This window comes from the organism of the source record quoted next, unplaced genomic scaffold (assembly GCF_019419815.1).
Source record: "Pyrus x bretschneideri cultivar Hongxiangsu unplaced genomic scaffold, Pyrus_bretschneideri_v1 Contig104, whole genome shotgun sequence".
NCBI lineage: Eukaryota > Viridiplantae > Streptophyta > Magnoliopsida > Rosales > Rosaceae > Pyrus > Pyrus x bretschneideri.
This window is the reverse complement of record NW_025999396.1, coordinates 730,714-755,215: the sequence shown is the minus strand read 5'-3', so window position 1 is coordinate 755,215 and position 24,502 is coordinate 730,714. Positions and strand designations below refer to the sequence as shown.

The following is a 24,502-nucleotide window of genomic DNA, read 5'->3' as shown; positions in this document are numbered from 1 at the left end:
TCATTTCCGAGAATAGAAGTTTGATGTTCAACGTGACGCAGAGCAACATGGAATGGCTGGACTAGCAGATGATTAGAATAGTTTTTATTTTTATTAGTCTATTTACGGTTTATTAAATAATGACACTGAATTATTAATAAATTGGAAGAATAAATTTATATGGACTGTATTTATTTTGTTACGTCTCAAGAACATATTTCTAAAATACTATAATATTGACACTAGTATTTTGAGAAATTGTTTTCGAGACAGAATCAAATAAATATTTTTAATTATCGTGCAAAGGTTTAAGCGACAAAATGTTTGTCACTAAAACCTTTGCAGGACGAGACTTCATTGCGCAAAACACTGTAAAAAGGTCGGTTAGCGTTTAAGCCATCGTATTTACTACAAATGTATTGCGCGACGAAAGTTTGGTTGTGCAAAACTTTGTGGGATGAAATTTTGTCGCACAAAGCCATGGTCAGTGGCATTGAAGTCATGTCATTTATTGTGTATTTATTTCGCAATTTGCGCGACAAACCTTTCGTAGCGCGAAGGTTGTAATCCTGAAGGCGGGACCAACAATTCGTCTTGTAAAGTGTTACTATTCTATATAAGCACAAATTGTGTTGCAGTTTTATTCATATTATTTTGTCACCTAATGGCAGATAATAAGGATAGTACGTAAGAGAGCGGAGGAAAGAAATCGGCAGGAGAGCATGCCTCTTGGGCCCCATGATATGACTTAATATGTGGAGTTTGCACATGCGATTAGTGTAGCAATGCGAAACAACTATCCAACTGCTGAGTGGCGTTCTTGGAAATATGTGCCTGAGGATGTGAAGAAGACGGTGATGGATCAATTATTAGTAAGTGTGACAAAGGTTGAAAATAATTAATTTTGTGAAATTGTTTGTTATATGTTGTAATTAATTATTTGGATATATGTGTAACAGTGTAACTATACTCTTGATGATACAAACAAATAGTTGATGAAGTTGATGGAGGCATTGAAGAGGGGTTACAAGCAGTGGCATTATGACGTGGAGAGGAATGGAGGACCAGCGAAGCAGTAGTTTTAAATTTATGTTTTTGAGGACAATAATTAATTTTTAAGGTTTTCTTCTAGGTTATGTATTTGGACTTAATTAGGCTTTAATTCATGTTTTGTTGTTTACATAATTGAATGGAATAATTTAATTTATTTAAGTTTTCAATTATTTTGAAAATAAATATTATAACTGAATATTTGTTTGTAATTATGAAGTTTGTGTAAATATAGATACTAAAGAACTATGTTTACGTAAACTTCATAATTACAATCAATTACATTTTGCGCAATGAATGGTTCGTCTCGCAAAGGGCGTAAAAAACGCGGTTAAGTTTACCGCCATACTTCGAATATATATGTTTTGTGTGACAAATGCTTTGTTGCACAAAGGTCGTTCAGTTTTTTTTTTCAGAGCATTCAGTGCATGCAAGTCAACGAAATGATGAAGTTTTTTCACGAAAACCTTGGGCGACACAAGCTTCGTCGCACAAAGTCTTGAGTCAGAGCATTCAGTGCATGTGAATCAAAGGAAGCAATACCATATTTAGTGTAAATGTTTTCACGACAAAGGTTTCGTCGGATAAAGTCCCTAACCCTCCTATAAATATGCTCTTCTGCTCTCTTTATTCTTCACAATTCGGTTCGGCAACACTTTACTATTTTGCAGATTATAATCAATTTGTTCTTTGATTGTTGGTACAATGGCCGACTGTGGTGCATGTTCATCAAACACAATGGATGGCGAAGGTTCCGTAAAACATTTGCATTGTAAATTTTTCATTTTTTTATAAAGTTTTTAGTTAGCTTCAATATTATGAATATATATTTTGTTAATAGACAAGAAGAAATGAGCTGCGGTATGGGTCCGACACACTTATGGTAAGAGTGATTACCAAATCACTGCTAACTAATTAATAGGGGTTGTGAAGTCAGATATTCGTGCTAGCTTTTAGTCCAACGTTGTAGTATTGGTGCGTGACAAATGTGGTGCGAATTGGGAGTCTTGGAGAGCCATTTCTGAGGAGCTGAAGATGCATTTGATTGATGAGTTAGCTGTATGTGTTAAGTTATTAGTTAAATAATTATTATGTTTGTTAAATTTAATATAATAGTGAGATTTTAATTTATTAATTTTTTTCATGACAGCCTAATTGGGACATTGACAAAAGTAACCCAAATCTGATGAAGGCTATCGACATCTTCAAATCTCGTTTCCGGAGTGGAAGTTTGATAATCAACGTGCGGTAGAACTACTGCGAGAACCAGAACTACTAGTGGAGGAGTATAATAGGTTTTTTTTTTATATATATATATATATATATATATATAATTTTATTTCTTATTTAATAATAAGATCTGAAGTAGAAGTTTTTTATTATGAACGGTTTAATTAAATATGTACTTAATGTTTATTTTGAATAAAATTAATACATTTTAATAAATATTTATATTAATTAATTATGCATGAATGGTTTAATGAAATAAGTTCTTGATTTATTAAGTATTTATGTGGTCTGAAAAAAAAAATTAAAGATTGAATGGAAAAATTCAAAAAAAAAAATTCAAAAAAACTAAATTAAAAAAAAAAAGAAAAAAAAAAAAAGGGTAATGCGCTACGAAATGTGGTTCATCGGGCAAAGTGTTCTAAAAATGCGGCAAAGCATAGTTGGATGGTGCCAAAAGTGGAAGCACCATGTTTTGCACAATGGTTCTTTCATCGAGCAAAGTCTTTTCGCTTTATTGAATTTAACCAAAATGTAGGAAGGCATAAGCTGCAAAACAATTGTAGCCGATGCCTTCCTCCTGAAATTTCCAGCAGTTGTAGCTGTGTTGCCGTTAATCTCGGAGGTATATTTTCTTAACTAACTTATTTAATTTCCATTCATTTAGGTTGTTTTGTATGTAGTTTATAATTGTTGTGAGTTTATGTAATTGTATGCAAACATTTTTGTATGGATGTACAAAATATGAACTTAGTTTCTCGTTTGAGAATTAGTTGGATTCGCAAATGGATGTGAAAGCATGATTGCGATCCAATTAATTCTTGAATTGTCCCAAAATTTTGGACAGTTTGAGAATGCACTGTTAGATGTTGTATTATGCGGTTCACGCATTAGAGTTTGAACGCAAGAAATTTGGTAGCATCTCTTTGTGTTCTTCGAGTGCATCGTAGATTTTTGTATCTATGTTGCGCACTTGAAGAATATCAGGGAGATGCTGTCGAAATTTTCCAACAATAGAACTCCAATGTGTTGGAACTGTAAATTACAACACGCAATTATGCATTCTTGAATGAGATAGGACCCATACCGGAGGCATAAGGTGGCATGTCATAATCCTAATAGATGTGCTGATGATTATTTGGATGGAATAAATCAGTTTTTGATTTTGCAATTGCAAACAACCAGGGTTCAACTCAAATTCAGTGTCCTTGTAGGAAGTGTAACAACTCAATGATTGAATATTTTGAAACTGTTCGATGCCAGTTAGTTAGAAATGGGATGATAGAGACCTATACTACGTGGAATCATCATGGAGAACAAATACAACATGCTCCATCCTCACACATTACCCGAGCAGTGGAGACAATTGAATATGTTAATGACCCAAATGAACAAATTATGGACATTATCAATGATGTTTTTCCAAATACTAGTTCAAATATGAATGAGGAAGTAGAAGATGAGGTCCCTCCCATCATGGACAGTGAAGCATTTGAAAAATATGAAAAACAATTAAAAAGTGCCAAACAAGAATTATACCTCGGTTGCGAAGGATTTTTAGTGTTCACGGCCATTGTTGAGTTGATGCATGTCAAAATAAAGTTTTGTACATCGAACCAGTGTTTTGATTAGTTTTTGGAGGTTTTCGAGAGGATGCTTCCAAAGGACAATTGTCTACCTAAAGATCATAAAAGTGAAAAGAAGGTGTTGAGTGGTCTTGGATTGGGATATGAAAAAATTCATGCGTGTAAAAATAATTACATTTTGTTCTACAAGAGAATAAAGCGTTGGATAAATGCCTTGTATGTAATGAGTTGCAGTTTAAAATGACCTTTTAGAATAGAAAACAAAGATTCCACAAAAAGTTATGCGTTATTTCCCATTAAAGTCCAGGTTGCAGCGATTGCATATATCGACGCACATTGCAAGCGACATAAGATGGCATAAGGATAAATAAGTGGATGACGATGTTATGAGGCATCCTGCATATGGAGAGGAATGGAAAGAGTTTGATCAGTTGTACCCCAATTTTGCACATAAGCCCCAGAACGTTAGCTTGGGACTTGCAACAGACGGGTTTAATTTGTTCGGGGTTCTAAGCCAAAACCACAGCACTTGGCTAATCATCGTAATTTCGTATAATTTGCCACCTTGGAAGTGCATGAAAAATAATATATGATGATGACATTGTTGATAACCGAAGATCCGGGCACATCTATTGATCTTTATTTACAACCTTTGGTCAATGAACTAGAAGAATTATGGGAAAATGTGTTCCCACGTATGATAAATCTACCGGGAAGATGTACATTTTGCGAGCAGCAATGATGTGGACTATAAATGATTTTCCTGCGTATGCTATGATGTCTAGGTGAAACACTTAGGGTTATTATGCATGCCCAGTTTGCAAAGAGAACACAACATTTGGTTGGCACACAGAAAAAGTTTATTACCTAAGGCATCATAGATGGTTATCGTGGGACCACGAGTAGGCGTCAAAACGAGACATGCTTCTTCAACAACACAGAGATTCGGCCGAGAACCAGAGAATGTCCAGAGATGAAATTTCTCAGTTGAATCGTTTGGATTTTGCTCTGTTGGGCAAATCCGTAAATAAGACAAGACTAGATAGACATCTGAACTAGACACATAAAACGAGGTTGTTCAAGCTCCGGTACTGGTTGAATTAAAATTGAGACACAACATCGATGTAATGCATGTTGAGAAAAATATGTTTGAAACATTGGTCCAAACTATACTAGACATCGAGGGAAAAACAAAAGACATAATAAAAGCTAGGATCGATTTGAAAAAAATAGGCATTAGGCCAAGTTTATGGATGAAACCAAATAAAAGGAAAGAGATTTTACAGTTTTTGTCTGCTGTACAGTTTCCAAATGGGTATGCTTCAAATATCGATCGTTGCACAAACGTGGATGAAGGCAAATTTTCAGGCCTCAAGCGTCATGATTTTGATGTGATACTTCAACGCGTTTTCCCAATAGGAATTCAACACCTCTTGCTCGAAGATGTGGTGAAGCCAATTATGTTGTTGGCGAGATATTTTTCTTAATTAACCACAATATCTTTGCACAAGTCTGATGTTAAATAGTTGTGTGATGATATTATTGAATTGCTTTGCAAGTTTGAACAAATATTTCCTCCAGCTTTCTTCACAAGCATGCTCCATGTCATGATTCACTTGTCCGATGAGGCACTTCCAGCCGGACCCGTCAATTATCGATGAATGTATCTGATAGAGAGTTATTTAATCGCCATAAATACTTTAGGTCTTGATGTATGTACAATTTGACTAATTTTACACATTATTTTGGTTATTGATGCAGACTGTTAGGTGAATTAAAAAATAATGTACAGAACAGGGCAAAGCCCAAAGGGTCAATCGTGGAGGCATGGGTCGCATCGAAGTCACTTACATTTTGTGCAATGTACCTACAAGATGTTGAGATTACGTTCAATCAACAGCAACACAATAATGACGATGGTGTGAAAAGTGAAAAACTTTCTGTTTTTGCCCAAAAGGGAGTCATTTAACAAAATGGACATGGAGGTAGCACATTGGTTTGTACTTAACATCATTCACATTTATATGCCAAGAAGCATCATGAATAGTTTCCTCATTAGTTTCGTGACAATGTAAGTTGTTCATGTTTTGGGTTATTTGTATAATTGTAAATGGCAAACTAACATGTCAACTTTTTGTCATTAATTTAGGTTAAGAAATTAAAGGACATGAATTCGCCCGCTTACACTTAAGAATTGTAAAACTTGGCCATTGGGCCCCTAAGCGCAAAATTATACTCTGGTTGTCATGTAAACGGCATCAAATTTTTGGCAGCTGATCGCGATGACAAGTTATGTATGCAAATCAGTGGGGTACATGTCCTAGCTGCAGGCGACATTGCAGACATTGATTTATATGGAAAACTTACAAGTGTTGTGCGATTGCTTTACAATGACCGCTGTCAAGTTATCATGTTTAAGTGTCGCTGATTTGATACAAACCCACGTAAGGTTGGAAGTATTAAAAGAGACAATGGTTTTCTATCGGTCAACACTAATAGATGTTGGTATAACGACGACCCCTACATTTTGGCAACGATGGCCAAACAAATTTCCTATATAGATGACCCTAAGGGCAGGAGACAGTGGAAAGTAGTTCAGAAGATCAAGCACAGATGGCTATGTGATATTCCAAACTGAGATCCTGCTAACAATGACAATTATGATGACGTTGCTGACCAACAACTGGAGACTTCAACAAAACTTGGTGCACTACGGGATATGACTATTGTACAAGAACCATATCAAGTAGTCGGAGCTCCTTAAATCGAAATACTGATCGACTCCATTATGATTGACCTTGGAGATCTACCGCGATACAATGCACCTAAGTGTGCGAACAACAATGTTGACGTGCCTACAGACGATGAGGAATAGGAGTATGAATCTGATGAAAGTGATGATATTTATTCTAGTTCAAATAAGGATTAATGAAAACTTGTGATGTAAATGTAATGATATTTATTGAATGGTATTTATTTTGCATACAAACAAAAGTTTCCTTTAAAATTTGTAAAAAATTAATTAAACAAAAAAATATTTATTTAGACAAAAAAATAACTTAAATTTACAAAGATGCGCGACAACGTTTTGGAAATGTTTGTCACACAAATATTTAAAAATTATTTTTTTAATTTAAAAACTGGACGCATGACGAAAATTAGAACACCCTCGTCGTGCAAACATATAAAATTTTGATTTTTTTGGACAAAATTGGGCTCATTTTTTTTTTTTTTGGGTGCGTTTTTATTTTGTTGAAGCTCAAACTAGGAAAAGGATCCTCATTGGATCCTTTTTCTAGGGATCCCAGAATCCCACCCGTTCATCGTACATCGTACATCATGGATCTTACAAATTGTATGTGGGATATCCAGCTATTATAAAAATGGTATCAATAAGTATATCATGGTTTGTGTCTCTAAATAGCATTGATCTTAATAAATAAAATAAAATAAAATAAAATAAAACTAATCCATGTTCACTTATTATGCCTGCACATGATCCCAAGTTATATATATATATATATATATATATATATATGTATATATGTATATGTATATATATGTGCCATGTATATGCATGCAATGGCTCAGTGGGTATCACGCAGATTTCAAAGTATTAGGTAATAATAAAGCTGACGATAATAATGATAATAGTAATGCAAATAATGATAAAAATAGTAACGAGCAATGATGTTCATGATGATATAGTATAGTAATAATAATTTTGTTTATGTAGCACAGGAACATCAATCTATATATGGTCTTAATGATCAATGTAGTGTATTTCAATATCTAAGAATGTTGGTATGGTTCGGTTATCCGTATATTATATTCTTGCTGAAGAAGTTTCTTTCTCCAATTAGAAAAGGATCCAAGCGAATATTTCTGCATACTCTTGCATATTTTTAGATGAATCTCATGGGATCTTGCATGTAAACATGTAACTACTTTAGTCAACTAATTATTTAATTAGCTACTAGCTAAAACGAAACTCCTCTTACAATTATACATAAACTGGAGTATATATATGATCAGAAAGTACAGAGTAAAGTGGTGATAATATTGTAACCCAAAAGAAGAAATAAAAAAAGGTCTGATGATCATGCAATTCGAAGCGTTTAGCACACATACACCTAATTAAGCGATCTCACTGAAAAAAGGGGTCCTCAAAAAGAAGGTCAGACCAAGCTGAAGTAGCCACTCCTGCATAGCTTGAAGTGCTGCAAGCATCACCCAAGTTGTTGCTTACTGAAATCTCTGTCACTGTCACGGGAGGAGTCACAGAAGTAGGAGATAGAGTAGTATTTGAAGACGAAGGAATATTCCATGGATTATTTGGAGAGTTTTCACCTTGGCTCAAAGCAGTAAATGGATCTGGAGCTTGATCATTAACCATGTCCTTGTTTGGTGGTGTTGGGTATGTTTGCAAGTCAGGCAAATGAGAGAAAGGGACTGAATTATCTTGGACTACTGGTTGAAAATTACCAACTGGGTATTGTGCAGTAGGGTCTTGAATATCCAGTTGAGATGAACAGAGTGAATTCAAAAGATTAATGGTCTCCATGTCAGTGAAGTCATTTAGGTTGTTTGCGGTAGCAGCTCCAAAGGAATTGTTATTAGGTTGGAGGAGACATTGTAGATATTGAAGCCTAGCCATTTGAGAAGCTTCTGCTTGTAATCTCAAAGCTTGTTCATCCCAGCAGGACTGGTGACTGCTTCCATGGTCTAAAAGCTCTTTCAAATTGACAAGAGCTAGAAGATGAGGCAAGCTAGAGAAGATATCACTCCGGGGCCGGTGAGTCATCGGATCAAAACCCATCTGAATCAGCTTTTTCTTCAAATGGGTATTCCAGAAATTTTTTATTTCATTGTCCGTCCGACCTGGTAGGTGGCCTGCAATTGCTGACCATCTTGTCAAGAACCAAAAGAAATAAAAGGGTAAGTTTCTGGTTTATACATCAAGAAAACATATGTATAAATTTGAAAATTATCTTGCCAGATATATACTAAAACAATAATCTACCTAATAGTGATCTTGATTGACTAACAGTGTGACATTAGGATATTTTTCCTATAGAATAATTAATTAAATTTGTAAAAAAAAATATGGAAATTACTTGTTGCCGAGAATGGAATGGAGATTCAGAATTGTTTGTTCTTCTTCTTGAGAAAACTTCCCTCTCTTTATATCCGGCCTAAGGTAGTTTGTCCATCTTAACCTGCAACTCTTGCCGCATCTATTCAACCCTGCACATACAATAACAGAAAGAAACGAACATCAACCACTTGACTCCTTGAGAGAGAGAGAGAGTGAGAGAGAGAGAGAGAGAGAGAGAGAGTGAAGTGTTTATATTTTTATGTGGTTTAGTACGTACCTGCAAGTTTTGGAAGGGCTCTCCAGCTTCCATGGCCATTTTTCTGAATGTATTTCATAAGTTTCTGATCTTCTTCAGGAGTCCAAGGGCCTTTCTTGAGGCCACTCTCATCACAACAAGGAGATCTTCCCATTTTTCTTTACCTAAGAAGATTTGGTTTGCCTCCTCCAATCCTACCATCAATAATTCACACACCCTTCTATTTATATACACCATGTTCTTGTCGCCTCCAATCACATCGAGGGCTGACTGACGTGCTACTCTCCTATTTGCTAGCTAAACAACTACAACCTTTTTCTTCTGGAAATGACAAATACACCCTCCATTCCGATGACTACGCTGTCTGCATTCTCCAGTTCTAAACATTAGATATTTGATTATGTTGGTTTTGACAATGTGTGTGTCTTGATTATTAATCATAAGTGGACCATGGTTTTTTGGGTAGTGAATAAATGGCCCAGTCTGCAGACATATATAGCGACTAAAACAGTGTGATTGAGTTGCCTCAAAAATCTTACTTGTCCCGATCAAGGGATTTTATAATTCATAATTTCATAGCTAGTGTGCTCAATTCACCAAAGCTTTGCTGTGATAGTGTTTGGGCTACGACAAATTGGAAAATGTCACACAAGCAGGTTATAGCTTTAATTAGCTCCATTAATCTTGCAATATTTTGATCAAGAGTAAGGTATATGTATATGTATATGTATACATATATGTATATGTATATGTATATGTGTGCATGTATGCATGTATGTATTAATCTATAGATCAGCATTAAGAAAATGCAATGCAGCAGTTCTCATATGCACACACTTTTCTGCTATTTGATCAGATATTTTGCATAAATTATTTAGTCATTATTGCTTCTTTTATTGTTATGACATTAGCCATATGCCGAAAAGTGGCAAAATGTTCACTATTTGACTACAATGTTAACAACATTATTGGCCTCCTTATCTGTGAAGAGTTATGATCTTTCTCTGTAAGTTATAGTAAGTATTTCTGCTCATAAGCATTTTATAAAACGGTAACCAAATAAACGAGATGCTGAGACAGTTATAAATTGAGGGCTACATCTTGATTGACTTGTACAGAATAACAAAGGGCTGTATATAAAGAGCTAACCCTAATTCCTAATGGGCAAATAAGCAAAACCCTAATTCTGATGGGTAAGGGATGCAAACTTAAGCCCACAAGAAAACTCATTAAAATACTAAACTACTCTTACACAATAATAAAATAAATTGACTAGCCAACAGATGAAATTCATCCAAAATTTTATCAAAAATTTCAAGTGCTTCTTATGAAAATACACCTACAAATTTCATTAAAAAAATTTCTTTTAAACTGTAGTCTAATTGATTTTTTCGGTTATGAAACTCTTGGAACACAACTAAAAGCAGTTTCAAACGGACCCGAAATAAAGTGTGGAAGGAGGAAAGAAAAAAATCACCCAAAAAAAAAAACGCAAGAAATTTCTAAAGAGTAATACTAGGTAGTAAATTTATAGACTAAATTTACAAGCTAAATGATGTGTCACCAATAAGAAATAAGTGCGTTAATTAACACGTAAGTAATAATCCAATTGTAAAATTTCAAGTTTTTTAATTTAAAAAATTTAGTTTACAAATTTAATCTGTTTAGCGTTACCAAAAAACCAACCAAAAAAATTGTGAATATATATATATATAAGTAGATTAGTAGCTAGAAGTCAGCAAACAGGAACAGGTGGCACGTCATCGGTGGTTGGAGGAACTCATTCCATGCACGCAACGAAGGCCCTTATTTCGTCATTGATTGCATGGTTCTCATAATGTTCGTCACGTATAAAAATGAAAGAATGGGTCCTCTCATTTCTGAAATATTTGGCCAGCTTACGCATCAACTCAATATAAATACCCACTATTCTCGTCTCAATTTGCCTTCACCATTGCACCTTTCTCACTTTCTCTCTGGAAAAGAAGAAAAAACCAAAGCTAATTAAGAAATAGGTTTTAGTACTACCTAGTCCCACTTCGATCACATTGGCCCATATTACGAATTTACATATATTAATATTTTGTGTCATTAATCCCGTCCATTTTTATTTCTCCAAGAATTATGGCTTGGAAGCTCTAGCTAGGTTGTGCAGTGCATGCACACGATACAGTGATGACAACAGCCAAATATGGATTAAAAAAAGTGAAAGTCTGTTTATGAGATAAAATTAAAGTTGGCTATTAATGGTCAGAGAACGAAGTAAGATGGATAATAGAATGCACAAAAGAAAAAAACCTAGATAGAATTTGTAAGCAAGAAATGATAAACACACATTTTTTTTAGTATCTCACACACTCCTATTTAATCATAATGGTTGATTTCGTTTAATTTATTTGATTTAATGATTAAAAATAAAAAAGTGTGTATTAGACGCTAAAATTGGCATGCAAAAATCATTTCCTTTTACAATAAATAAAATAAAGACTTTCTATAGATGTAATTAAATCCCTAAGTTATATTTTATAAAATATCACTTAAAATCTTAGAATCGCATTAATAGTAACTTACACAAACAATTACAAATTGCCAGTCTTATATTCCAACATAAAAGCAAACATAAAAATCAAATATCTTAGTCAATACTACAGTCTAGTGGTATTTTTCTTCACTTGTAGGTGAGAGATTTTAAGTTTCGCTCTCGTCAAAGGTGAATTTGAACCATATTATTACTTAGCCGACACCCACCTCCTTAGTGTAGATAATATCGTTTGTTCAAAAAAAAAAAAAAAACTTAGAATATCAGTATGATCATGCTTGTATTTGGTTTAGTAGTTGTCCTCTTTTCATGATTCATATATAAGTTACATTTTAATATGTATGGTATAAAGATTTATCGAGGATCTTCTTTGTAAACATTTTTTTTTTATACTTTTTATTTTATTTGTGATGGTTAGTTAAATTTAATATTTTCATTTTCGATAAGCGGCCAAGTGGTGGTTCTTTCTTTCTTTTTTTTTTTTTTTTTTTTTTTTTTTTTTTGTTGTGAAATGTATATGTTGTATCTGTCTTGTGACATATACGATATCTGGTAAAATTAAGGTCATTCCTTACAAATTAAGGTCATTCCAACAATGGTATTCCCATACTACCAACCAATAATGTCCTATATATGGTATGTAGTAGCAAAAATAAAATTCCAAAATGTAGATAATAAGCATGCTTAATTATTTTCCTATGTTAGATGTGACATCCCACATCGTCCAGGGAAGTAGATCCTGTAAGCCTTATATGTATATTCTTATCTCTACCTAGCACGAGGCCTTTTGAGAACTCACTAGCTTCGGAGTTCATAGAAACTCCAAAATTAAGCAAGTTCGCACGAGAGCAATCCCATGATGGATGATCCACTGGGAAGTTATCGTGTGAGTTCCTAGAAACAAAACCGTGAGGACGTGGTCGGGGCCCAAAGCAGGCAATATCGTGCTATGATGGATCGAGCCCGGGATGTGATGGGAGACCGAGCCGCGATGTTACAATTTGGTATCAAGGAGAAAAAGCTTTACTTATATTACAGGGAGAAATTCAAACTACGTAGTTTCTTTCAATTGTTCTTATAACATATGAGCTTCATTGATTAAAAAATATAAAATATAAAAAAAAAAAAAACTACTATATGCGCTTCAGCCCGCCACAAAAAGACGGCAGCTTGTATTTAAAAAAAAAAAAAAAACACAAAAGTTTAAACCTTATCGAGCTTAAGGGGAAAACACGGTTTTCTGAGGAGTTTGAAATGAATAATTCACAAATATCTTTGTCTTTGACAACCCTAGAGAAACTTCCCAATTTTCTAGTGATCTAAAGAGGAAATAAAAGCGGTGTTTGACCAAAAAAAACACATAACCAAAAAACAAGGATGCTACCATGAAGCATTGAAGCATATTTTCCCTAACCCTAGACACGTATGAACAATCATAAAGCGATCTCTTGATGTAAAGTCATATTAGTAATATCTACATATGCTGTAAAAATAATCTTTGTTTTCAGTACTTACACAAAGATAGGGACCCATTTGACCATTGAGTTGGTTAGCCAAGAAGTTGGTGCGGCAAGTGCCCTAAATTTCACCACTTTGAAACGCCAAAGACATCCTTCTTTTACAATTAACCTCGAGAGTGCGTCAACGGGCATTTCTTAATGCCTTCGTCCGTTTATCCTTTGTCCTGTGAAGAAAACAAAGAGAGATTTCATTTAATTTTCACCCAACACGGAGAAACATGCATGCATGAGAAGATTATGATTCTCTGCCAGCCTCAATAAAATTGCAATATACAAGTAATTTCAGTAGGAGCCGACGATTTTTAGTTGAATTTAGGAGAGGAACTCAATTGGAATGTCCTGTGTCCATTAAATGATTTAATCTATCCAAGCGCTACTGATCATAATATGCGTATAGAATTTCTAAAAGAAGAAAACATAACCAACCCAGTACAATATACATAATAAGATGGCCGGCATTTATCCTATTTTATCAAAAACTACACTTGTGAACGGGCAATAAGTTCTATAAATATCTTCTCATTACACTTCATGCATGCCTATAGATCTATCAAATTCTTTGTCAGGAGAAAAATAAAATGTGCCGAGCTATGTACCCGCATGTATATATGTATATGTAAATGAATGTATCTGGGAATCGATGGCAATTCATACCCTTGAAGTATTTTTCGATGGCAAAAGGATATTATATTCTATTGTCTTATTAGTAAAGCGATCGAGCTATGTTAAACCTAACTTACAGTATACATATATGTACATGCATACATATATACCATGACCACGTACACAGGTCAAAGCAACAGGACGCGCGAGAAGTGAGAGAGTGCCATTCATTTCCTTCGTTTTTCTTCCCCTCTGACCTCATTTTGCTGTCGGTACAAGTTTAACTCCTTAAAGTGTTCTCAAAGTTGAATTTAGAGAGAAAATTAATAACCCTATATATTAATTAACCTTATAAGACCAAGCAATATATTGAACAGGATAGCTCGCTAGCAATGAATTAATGCAATTTTTTACACATATAATAAAACGATTGCTTCTTGAGTTCAACTAAGGTTCCTTGTCGGGTGGACCATCATGTATCTCACATCAAAAGAAAGTAATTAGAAACGAGGCAGCTGGTTTAGTTAATTAATTTAATAAATAATAATGTATACATAGGTCTCTAATGATGTCACTAAAACAGACTACTGGGAGTAATTTTCATTAGAAAAGATCATATAGCTGTAATGTCAGCTAAACAACTGAATTGCTTGCTCCCTCAAGTTTCTACCCGATACATCTAAACTCGGACTTTCTATGCCTTCTCTCAGGCCACGTATATTATGTTCCATCTGTCTCTTCATCACTACTCCTTCTCCAAGGACCACACAGCATAATCAGAAAACACCCCCCATTTAAAAATCACAAGCAATTAATAGTAATTTCAAGTCGCATGCAAGATATTATTTTGAAACATTGACGATTGTTTGTTTGATTTTTCGAAAGATCCAGAAAAGAAGAGCAATTGACCTACTTGAAACAATTGGTTAGTTTTCATATGCATTTCCTTTCCCTTTCGCCCATATATAGTATAGTTATATAGGTTTTTTTAAAACCAATGGATATTAGATTATGAAGCAGATCTGTTCAACACATTTTGCAATATTATAGTGACAGTCCATATAATAATTACGTACTTAATTAGAATAATAAACAAATAAACAGAGGCAAACTGCTGAAATTACAAATTACGTACTTCTGTTTCAAGAATGTATCATGCATGCATTTGGTTCTATTAATTTTATTTGTTCATGTCAATGGTGAATTAAGACAGGAAAAAAACTTGACTGCAAGACGACTCAACTCAGCTGTTTCAGATAGACTCAAATCTGATTTTATTTCTGCGACAACCATCGGCTCCGGAAACCGTAGCTGCTTGCGCTGCGCACAGCTTTATCGAACACTTACCATTATTAGTAGGATTTCAGTAGTATATTTAAATATATAACGTCATCTAATTGTATTAGTTGTGGTTGATCTCCTTCCTATGGTGTATGAAATCTTTTTCAAAACAAACTGACATTGGCCACCTGACCTAGGTGGGGTTTTGATCTCTCTCTCTCTCTCTCTCTCTCTCTCTCTCTACTAGCGACAATGACAGTTTGAATATGTTTTGTTAAGCGCTTGAATTAACAAATAGAGACTACAGCAGAGAAGCAACCGAGATTGGTTTATATATGAGAGCAACCTCCATTACGTCCCGTACACGTGAATGGTAATTGAGCATTCATCGAACAACAACTTCACTCTTTTCAACCATTCATACCCCAACAACCCTAATACAAAGCAAAAAAGTTGTGGGGTCTCAGAAATCAATGCTAATTTCATCATACATCTTTACCGTTTGAATGAAAGTTTACGTGTCCATCGAAAGCATTTCTTAATTTACTTCATTATTGTTCTCGTATACCTTTGAACCCTATTGGTTTTGACTCAAGCACGGAGAGAGGGTATATCACCTTTTTAATTATAAGATGCTTGCATTATTTAATAAGAGACTCAACATAGAATATAGTTTCTTCCTAACTGATAGCTAGTCTCAGACTAGGACTCCAAATCGTGCATTCAAATTTATAATCACTATCGACCAACCATTGCTCAAGCCTTCTTGATCAATCCTTACTAACGTACTACGTACCAAGGCATCCAATTTTCTCAACCATTATGCCTAACATTATGGAATATATATTATATACATATTTACTAAATAAACATGAACGATATATGTTTCCATATTATCAAGTACTGGTACGAGACATATTCGTGTCCACATTGTACCACTTCTTCAATAGAAGTAAGATTAACCAATAATAAGACTAGTCATTTGTGTCGTGTTTCCATATTCGTGTCGTTTTCGTGACATACTCTATATCTTAACGTGTCGTGTCATGTAACACAGTTAAAATGAACGATTAATATGAACTAAACCGAACTCAACCCGTTAATATTAACGGGTAATATGACCCGACCCATTACCCTTTAAAGAAAATATATTTTAAATCAATAAATAATCAATTGAAAAACATAATACTAAATTAGTATATGCATATCACGTTGTCATATAAATATTACTTGAAAACATAAAAACACATTTGTCTTTCAAGCATCACATAAATATTAATTAATGTATAAGTGTCAAAAATATAAAATACATATATGGGTGTATTTATATTGATATATATATATATATATATATATATATATATATATATATAAACGGTCGTAATGACAAGCTTTACAACTTTCGTGAAGGACTTAACTTCGAAATTTGCCACTATAATCATATAAACAATATATAAAAAATTAATTGTTCATTGTTGTTTATATTTATCTTCCATTCTTCTCACAAATTTTTTTTTTTTTTAGATTTTCTTTTTTGAAAACATGATCTTTTAGAGGATGCAAAAAGATGAACGGTTCTGATCGTTGATATTACGTTCAGAGTTTTATCGTTAGTAAAAATATTGCTCGGAGTTTATAATGTCTCTAGTAACTATAAAACATAGACTCATATTTTAGTTAACCATTAATATCGAAACGTGATATCAACGATTTGAACCGTCTATATCCGCTAAAAGATCATGTCTTCAAAAAAGAAAATCTGAAAAAGGAAATTCGTTATTAAAGAGTTCTTAATGGGTGACCTAATAACAACCCGATTAGTTATTGTGTTGACTCAAAACTCGTTATTTTCGCGTCGTGTTAACAGGTCGTGTAAGAAATTGTCAGGTCTACCAATAATACAAGTAGGATAACTTCTATTAGAGCTCTACAATCACAATGTACTACACAAAAATATGATATCTCCAACATTTTCTTATTTATTATCACTGTTGATCAAATATAGTTATCTAGCCATGGTTTCCATATACTCAATGGCCTCAATTGAAAGTGTATGTGCATGTGTGAAAATATTATTGCACTCGATATGGTGTATATGTTGCCATACTATATATAACAATACGAAGAATTAATCCATCTGGAGGTTTGGATGAATATAAGGTTTAGGATCATGGGCACACGCATTTAATACATATTTTATTTTGTAGGGCACACTGCACACTTCTTAATGTATTTTAATGATCTGAATTATCTATATCTTAGTACATCATTCATAGATCAATTTTACAAAAAGTTAGACAAATCCAAAAGGCTAAATATCCAAAATGATCCTTGAGATTTGCATAATTAATAGAAATGGTTCCTGAGATTGTCCACTATCCATGATTTTGGTCATTCCGTTAAAAACTCTTTGGGCAATTTTCAAAGCTTTATAATTCAATTGATTATTAACCAAATTCGACCCATAATATATCAAAATGAAGATAGGAAAGCGTAGAACAAGATTATACCTATTTGGAAGTCCAATGGTCACCAAAAATGGCCGGAAATAGCCTGAAAGGTGACTGGTTAGCGGGAAAACTGGAAAACTTGCTAGAAACTAGGTAAACTTCAAACGTTCATAACTTCTTCAATACTTAATGAAATTGAGTGATTAAAAAATGAAAATCATACTTCTTGATGAGACGAAGATAATGGTACCTTTCTCCATGGCTAAATCGTCGTGTTTCGGCTGGAAAATGGCTCAAAAATGGCTAACTCGAAAATGGTTAGCCACTTTCGAGTCATTTTCCAGACAAACCAAGGCAAGTTAGCCTTTGAGAAAGTACCATTATCTTCGTCTCATCGAGAAGTATGATTTTCATTTTTAAATCACTCGATTTCGTTGAGTATTGAAGAAGTTATGAACATTTCAAATTTACCTAATTTCTGGCGAGTTTTCCAGTTTTCCCACGAACCAGTCACTTTTCAGGCTATTTTCCGCCCATCTTCGGCAACCATTGGGCTTCCAAGTGGTATAATCTTGTTCTACACTTTCTTATCTTCATTTTGATATATTATGGGTCGAATTTGGTTAAAAATCAGTTGAGTTACGAACCTTTGAAAATTGCCCAAAGAGTTTTTAACGAAATGACCAAAATCATGGATGGTGGACAATTTCAGGGACCATTTCTATTGATTATGCAAATCTCAATGACCATTTTGAATATTTAGCCAATCCAAAATCATTAAGATAACTATTTATAAAGAAAAAAATTGATCAATGCAGTTCTTCAAAGAATCACTAAAGTTAATCCAACAGTCATATGGTTTTGAATTTGGATGATTTTTTTATAGACATGATATTAGAGATAAGATATAAATGATAGACGGTTAAATTGTTGAAATCCATTACAAAGTGGGTCTCACAAAAAAGTGTGTCAAAAAAGTATCTTCAGATCTTAATGCTATATGTATAACATAAATTTTCTCTTTCATGCAAATAGGATAGTGTTATGCTATCAAACTATCACTCATGACTATTAAGTGAGCAAAATACGTCTAAATGTGCAAGTTTGATTAACAATCTAACAATATGCATGATATGTTAAAATATATATTGTTTGTACCCTATTATATCAACACTAAAACCATATGTTAAAATATAGATTGTTTGTACCATATTATATCAACACTAAAACCATCGAGTATCAGCCAACTAGGAAGTCTTAGGAACCCTCTAAAAAGTCTTTGCTTTAGCAGCCTTACCGAAGCACACAAAATAACCTCTCAAAAAGTGAGGACCACAACGTGGAGACTTCTCTCCAATTTAGAGGCCAATTACAATATGACAAGTAGCAATACTACATTAAGTGCATTTCATCCCACATTGTCTAAGTCAAGAAATCTTCTTCAACTTTGCCTCTATAAAATGATATATAACTTGTGCTCCATTCAAAAGGTTAATCACTATTACCAGTAAAACATTATATTCCCACTAAACTTGCCCACATGAAGCCTTAAATTGGAAAAGAAACGATACAATTCGACTGAAAAATCCCTTGTATTACGGCAAGAGTTGGACTAGTGACGCCATTTCCTACAAAAGAGCAGCTTGTGGGCCCAAATTGGACATTGGAGTCTAGTATGGAAAGGATTCATTTTATTGCCAAATTTGTACCTTTTCAATTTCATTTTCTATCCGTTCCGCCATCTGATCTCCATCATTAAAGAAGTGCCGCTAGATATACCTAGGGCATCATGACATATGATTATGCTGTATGTATCACTTGAAATGGGCTTTGAAGGGTAAAGTGACGATGATTATTGATCGACTACCATATATCTGAGCAGTGGGCATATTTTTTGCTTTGTGAAGAAGGTTTTGTAGGGATTTTTCAAAGAGTACAATTAAAATCATTCTATACCGTTCTCATGCACGTTATTTGTTTCTGGTTTTTGTTTTCAAAACTAGGGTAGTGACAGTTAATTCTTTAGGGATGGTAACTCTGAAATTGACAAACTCATAGAATTTGGGGACTTAATAATATAAGAAAATTTATATGAGTATCTTAGGTAACCAAATTTCCTCACTAACTTTTAATCCTTTAACTTTCCAAATGATTATAGACTTGTAGTGTCCATGGCGAATATGGATGGAGAATTTGTGGGGATTTGAAGATAAAAGAGTCTCACATCGGTGAAAGAGAAATTTAGTATGGGCTTATAAGAGATTGTATTTTTCTTTATATTGTCAATTGATTTTAACCCTTTCTTCATGGTATCAAAGCAGGGAGAGAGTTTTCAGTGTGACCAATACATGGGATGGTACACCACGTGTCACTATACAAATGGTGGGATATGTGTGTTACAAAGTTAATAACTTAAAAAATAAAATTTCCCACCACTTATATATAAAAACATGTGGTATACGACCTGTGTTCTGATCACAATAAAAAATTTCTCCAAAGCAGGTTGGTCCACGTGCGAAGCCCAACAACCACACATTCTCTACATCACCCAATTCATATTGTCCACGTGTTTGGCTTGAAAAAAATTGTCACAAGTGAAGGGGCATGTGATGATGTAAAAGTAAAGGAGTCTCACCTTGGTAAAAGAAGAAATCTAACAAGAGCTTAAAGCTAAACATATATTTATGAGAGTTGTTATTAGCACTCCAAAAAATTCATCATAAGCTCCAAACATGTAAAAAGGACGAAATACACTTGGAGGAGTGCAAAATAATTTTTTATATAGTGCCGATAACATTTACTCATCTTACTTGCATGAAATATATAACCTGAAAATATTGTTTTTAATTTTCAGAAATTCATATGAACGCTAAGATGAATTTGAAGAGGGACTTAATGATTAGATCCCCATTTATATATGGCTAATGTATATTTTTAACTCATTCAGGTGGAAAGTTGGCTAAACTTTATAATGGGCAAGCCATAATAGTTTGGTTTGAGTTTGCTTTTGGCAAGAATTGAACCTAAAATCTCTCACTTATAAGTAAAGAGCAATACTACTAGGCCGTAATATATGACTAAAGTATTTTTAATTAGTTAATTATTGGCACGAATGATATTCCAAGAGGGACTTAAAATACTGAACAACTTAGATCATGAAACAAGAAGTAGGGAGAGCGCAAAGGACTGGTTTACTCCGTATTAAATAGGCATGTGTTTCTTTATTGATATGGAAAAGAACAAATACAACTCCTGGAGGCAAGGATGGGATGGAGGATAGTAGATGAGAAGGGTAAAAAGATATACGTAGATACTTAGATCAAGGAGCTTTAGTACCAGAGTTGATGACATCTTTTATGGCAATAGGATAACCCAATTCAATGATATAATCACGTCTCGTGCACGAAAAGAAAAAATAAGCTCAACCTCATTCGGTTGTTAGGTGAGATAATCTGAATAAATCAATCTAGAATTAATTTTTACTTTTGAAGTTGCACTATCCAAATTTTGGTCATCGGCAACGGTGAAAAGCCAATATGCCTTTTACGACATAAAAACTAAACTATTGGCAGGAGACATCTGTTATCAATAGAGGTTGGTGCAAAATACTATAGTTGATTCACTATATGAACTGTTTATTTTCTACAGAAATTTTGTGAATCGGTTACTAAGAATTTTGAATATGAATTCGTACTCATATCTCAGTCCAGACGTGGATATTGGTTATAAAAAAGCAAGAGAATAACAAGTGGCTAGACAATAGAGCGGAAGGAGCAGCAAGTTTGATCGTGGATAGAGCCTTATCCCCCCTGGCATACCATAGATGATCAATGCCCAACCCCCGAGACTCATGCTTTATTATGCCACCGTCTTCATATAGTAGCCTACTCTCAGCGTCTTTTATGTTACCAAGATGAAGCTCGCTTCTTACACTACGTAGTGTGCCACCAAGAACAATGGAGAGATAGATGTGAGGATGTGAAGGTATCTACATCAGTAAAAGAATAAACCTTACAAGGACTTACCAAACGTTAAGCTACTCCTGTTATCATCAATTAGTTTTATGGTAGAACTTCAACATTCTTCATGTTGTCAGAGCAAGTTGGCTCATATGTGAAGCCCAATGATCATAAGTGCTCCATGTCATTCAATTGTACCCAATTGTGCCCAATGATCAAGCGTGAGGATATGAAGATAAAAGAATCTAACATCAGAAAAAGAAAACCTTGCAAGCTCTTATAAGAGGTTGAACAACTCCACATATTACCATACGTGCAAGTACGAGCAATCATAGTAGGCTCGGAAAATTCAAATGAACTCCATCTTATAAGCTTCTTTTTTGTAAGTTGGTGTATTTCATACCGGAGCCCAGAAACCAATGAATGATGATGATAATTCAACTCTAAACCGCTCAATGCCAGCCCTTAAGGCTATCTCTAATGCAAGGGACTAATATTTCAGATCAGTCCTGTATTTTTAACTATTCACATATGAGGTTAGATAATTTTTTCTTTCAACAATTAGAAACTTAATTCTCACCCCCGCCCCGCCCCCTTCCACATTATAATTTGCTAAACTTCTGTGTTTCAATGAATTTTTTATTTTTGCTAGTAATTCTGAAATTAGTTTTTGTATAATCAATCTTTTTTTATCTTTACGAACATTTTGATGTAAAAAAAAAAAAATCCTAATCCAAAACTAAATTGTTGATAAAATTGATTTTTTTTATGGATTAATGAACAAATAGATGTGTATTTATAGATTTTTGGTGTTGGATCTTATGTGGGTTAATTAATTATATTATTTTGACCATTGAATTTAAATGCAAACAGTTCGAAATTTTTTATTACCATTAAAATTGATTAAATTGAATTTGAATCGTTAGTATTAAAAATAAATGTAGCAGAACGCGCCACCCTATATCTGAATAACACGCGCATCTAGGCCACAGAGAGGGTGTTTGCTGCGTGCTCACCCACACTAGATTTTCCTTCCCTGTTCCTGCTGACGCCATGGCCCGTCTTGTGCTGCAAGCTGGGGCTCTCGGCCCACTTGCTTCCTTATCCACCTGGGGGGAACCAATCCCAAATGTCCACCAACAAACCCAAAATCTCATTTTTCCCACCCAAGTACGCCCCTTGAAGTGGTTTGGGCCTAAATTTTGGGTTATTTTTGTTTCTCCCCACCCCGAAAACCCCAACCCCTTATTGGAGATAGCCTAGCAGGTGAAACGATCCCAAAACCAAGAGGACTAGAATGATGAGTTCCATATCCTTCTTATTTTGAATAAAACCAAGGTTTAAGACCACATGTTAAAGTATAATTTCAACTTTATTATGCAAAGTTAAAGATCAAAGCAGAAAAATCATTTAGTACTATGATCTAGTAGTATTCTTCTTTATTTGTAAGTGAGAGGTTTTAGGTTCAGTTTTTGTCAAAGACGAATTTGAACCACATTATTATTAGCTCATTATGAGACTAAGCCCGTTCCTCTCCTCCTTAATGTAGATAATATTGTTTGTTCAAAAATAAAAAACCAAAGCAGAAGAGTTCATTTATAGCCCATTTAGGAAACATATAAACCCTCGGTAACATGACCGAAAACTAAACCCTAGGTCACTAGCTGAGCTACTAGAAATGCTAAGGCACCGAATGTATTAGCATCCAACTAATAGACGATGTCTGTAAATTCCACTTGGATGACTAGTCAGCCTGCAGAGTCGTGGACGGATCTTAAATTCTTAACCCTAACCCGACCTATACTGCCCTCCGTTTAATGGTCCATATCATTCCATGTTAGAGTAGCCGAGTCAATCAATCAATTGTATGCATAGACAAATTGAAACCAACAAGGAATTTTTAGTGTTTACGGCCCATTACTATGGTTGAGGCACAACCAGGGGCCAGAACAAATAAATAGAACAAATTCAGAAGCAGCACTATAAGTTATGCCGGTTAGTTAGAATGAATAGAACTAATTTTCTATCCTTTATTGTCGTTTCGTTTGCACTAAACTTACTATCATCATATGTTCTGCATGTATGTAGCATTTGCTTGAAGCTCTAAATGCATGTTTTCTCGTGCTTTATGAAAGGGATGAGAAGCTTTCAAATAATCAATACCATTTCTAACAGTATTTGACAAATATAATTACAAGTGTTTCTAGGTTATAGAAGCATTCTTTGTAAATGCTTCTTATAGAGACGCTTATGCTCTTCCTACATAGCCTACAAAACATGCCCTAAATTCACCAAACAAGTGTAACGTGAAAAAAAAAAAAAACCAGAAAGATAGCTATGAAAACAAACTCCTAACATTCTAAGCTCTTAAGTTTAGTAGCACTGGGATCAAGATAACTTATAATATATTATACGTCTATCAGAATTCAAGAGATTATTGGAGATAAACTTACCTTATACATGTCACTAATCCAGAGAAACATCTTGATCCTGTCAGCACTTTCTAAGAGAAACGAGCGTCGAGCTAGGAGATGATCATCAAAGAACCTTCGATCAGAACATGATATAACAGTATGAGAGAGAGAGAGAGAGAGAGAGAGAGAGATCACCATCAAGTCATCAACCGGGTTATGAATGTATCTCGGTTGATCGGTTAAAGTTTAAGAGAACTTGGTCAATGATTCAAAACGCTTTCTGCATGGAAAGCTTTAAGTCACATGGTGTGTGTGTATATATATATATATATATATATATATGTTATGGAGTAGGAATAGATTACCATCGTATAGATCTGCCCATGAATATGTATAACAATTAATTGGATATGCATATATATATATATATATATATATATAATAGGAGAGAATCCAGTCAAAGCTCTAAAAATTTAATGCAAAGTTGATAATCACATGGATGGAGTGGGTAAGATTGAAAAGAAGTCAGTAACAGGGGGG

The 24,502-nt window shown here is 34.2% G+C and overlaps 1 protein-coding gene across 1 annotated transcript; it reads right to left on the bottom strand.

Annotated features, from left to right (window-relative positions):
• Window positions 1-7,845: 7,845 nt before the first annotated feature.
• LOC103960041 (transcription factor MYB93-like) lies at window positions 7,846-9,383 on the bottom strand. The gene is made up of 3 exons (XM_009372423.3): window positions 9,218-9,383; window positions 8,960-9,089; window positions 7,846-8,752 (listed from the first exon to the last, which is right to left on the bottom strand). Exons 1-3 carry the CDS (start codon window positions 9,348-9,350, stop codon window positions 7,990-7,992), a joined length of 1,026 nt encoding a protein of 341 aa, XP_009370698.2. The 5' UTR covers window positions 9,351-9,383; the 3' UTR covers window positions 7,846-7,989.
• Between the last annotated feature and the right edge of the window lie 15,119 nt (window positions 9,384-24,502).

Excerpts from the sequence above, each read along its gene's own strand:
- LOC103960041 (XM_009372423.3), bottom strand. The coding sequence starts at position 9,350 with ATGGGAAGATCTCCTTGTTGTGATGAGAGTGGCCTCAAGAAAGGCCCT. Across the intron at positions 9,090-9,217 it reads AGCCCTTCCAAAACTTGCAG|GGTTGAATAGATGCGGCAAG; the intron begins GTACGTACTAAA and ends TTGTATGTGCAG. Across the intron at positions 8,753-8,959 it reads CATTCCATTCTCGGCAACAA|ATGGTCAGCAATTGCAGGCC; the intron begins GTAATTTCCATA and ends GTTCTTGACAAG.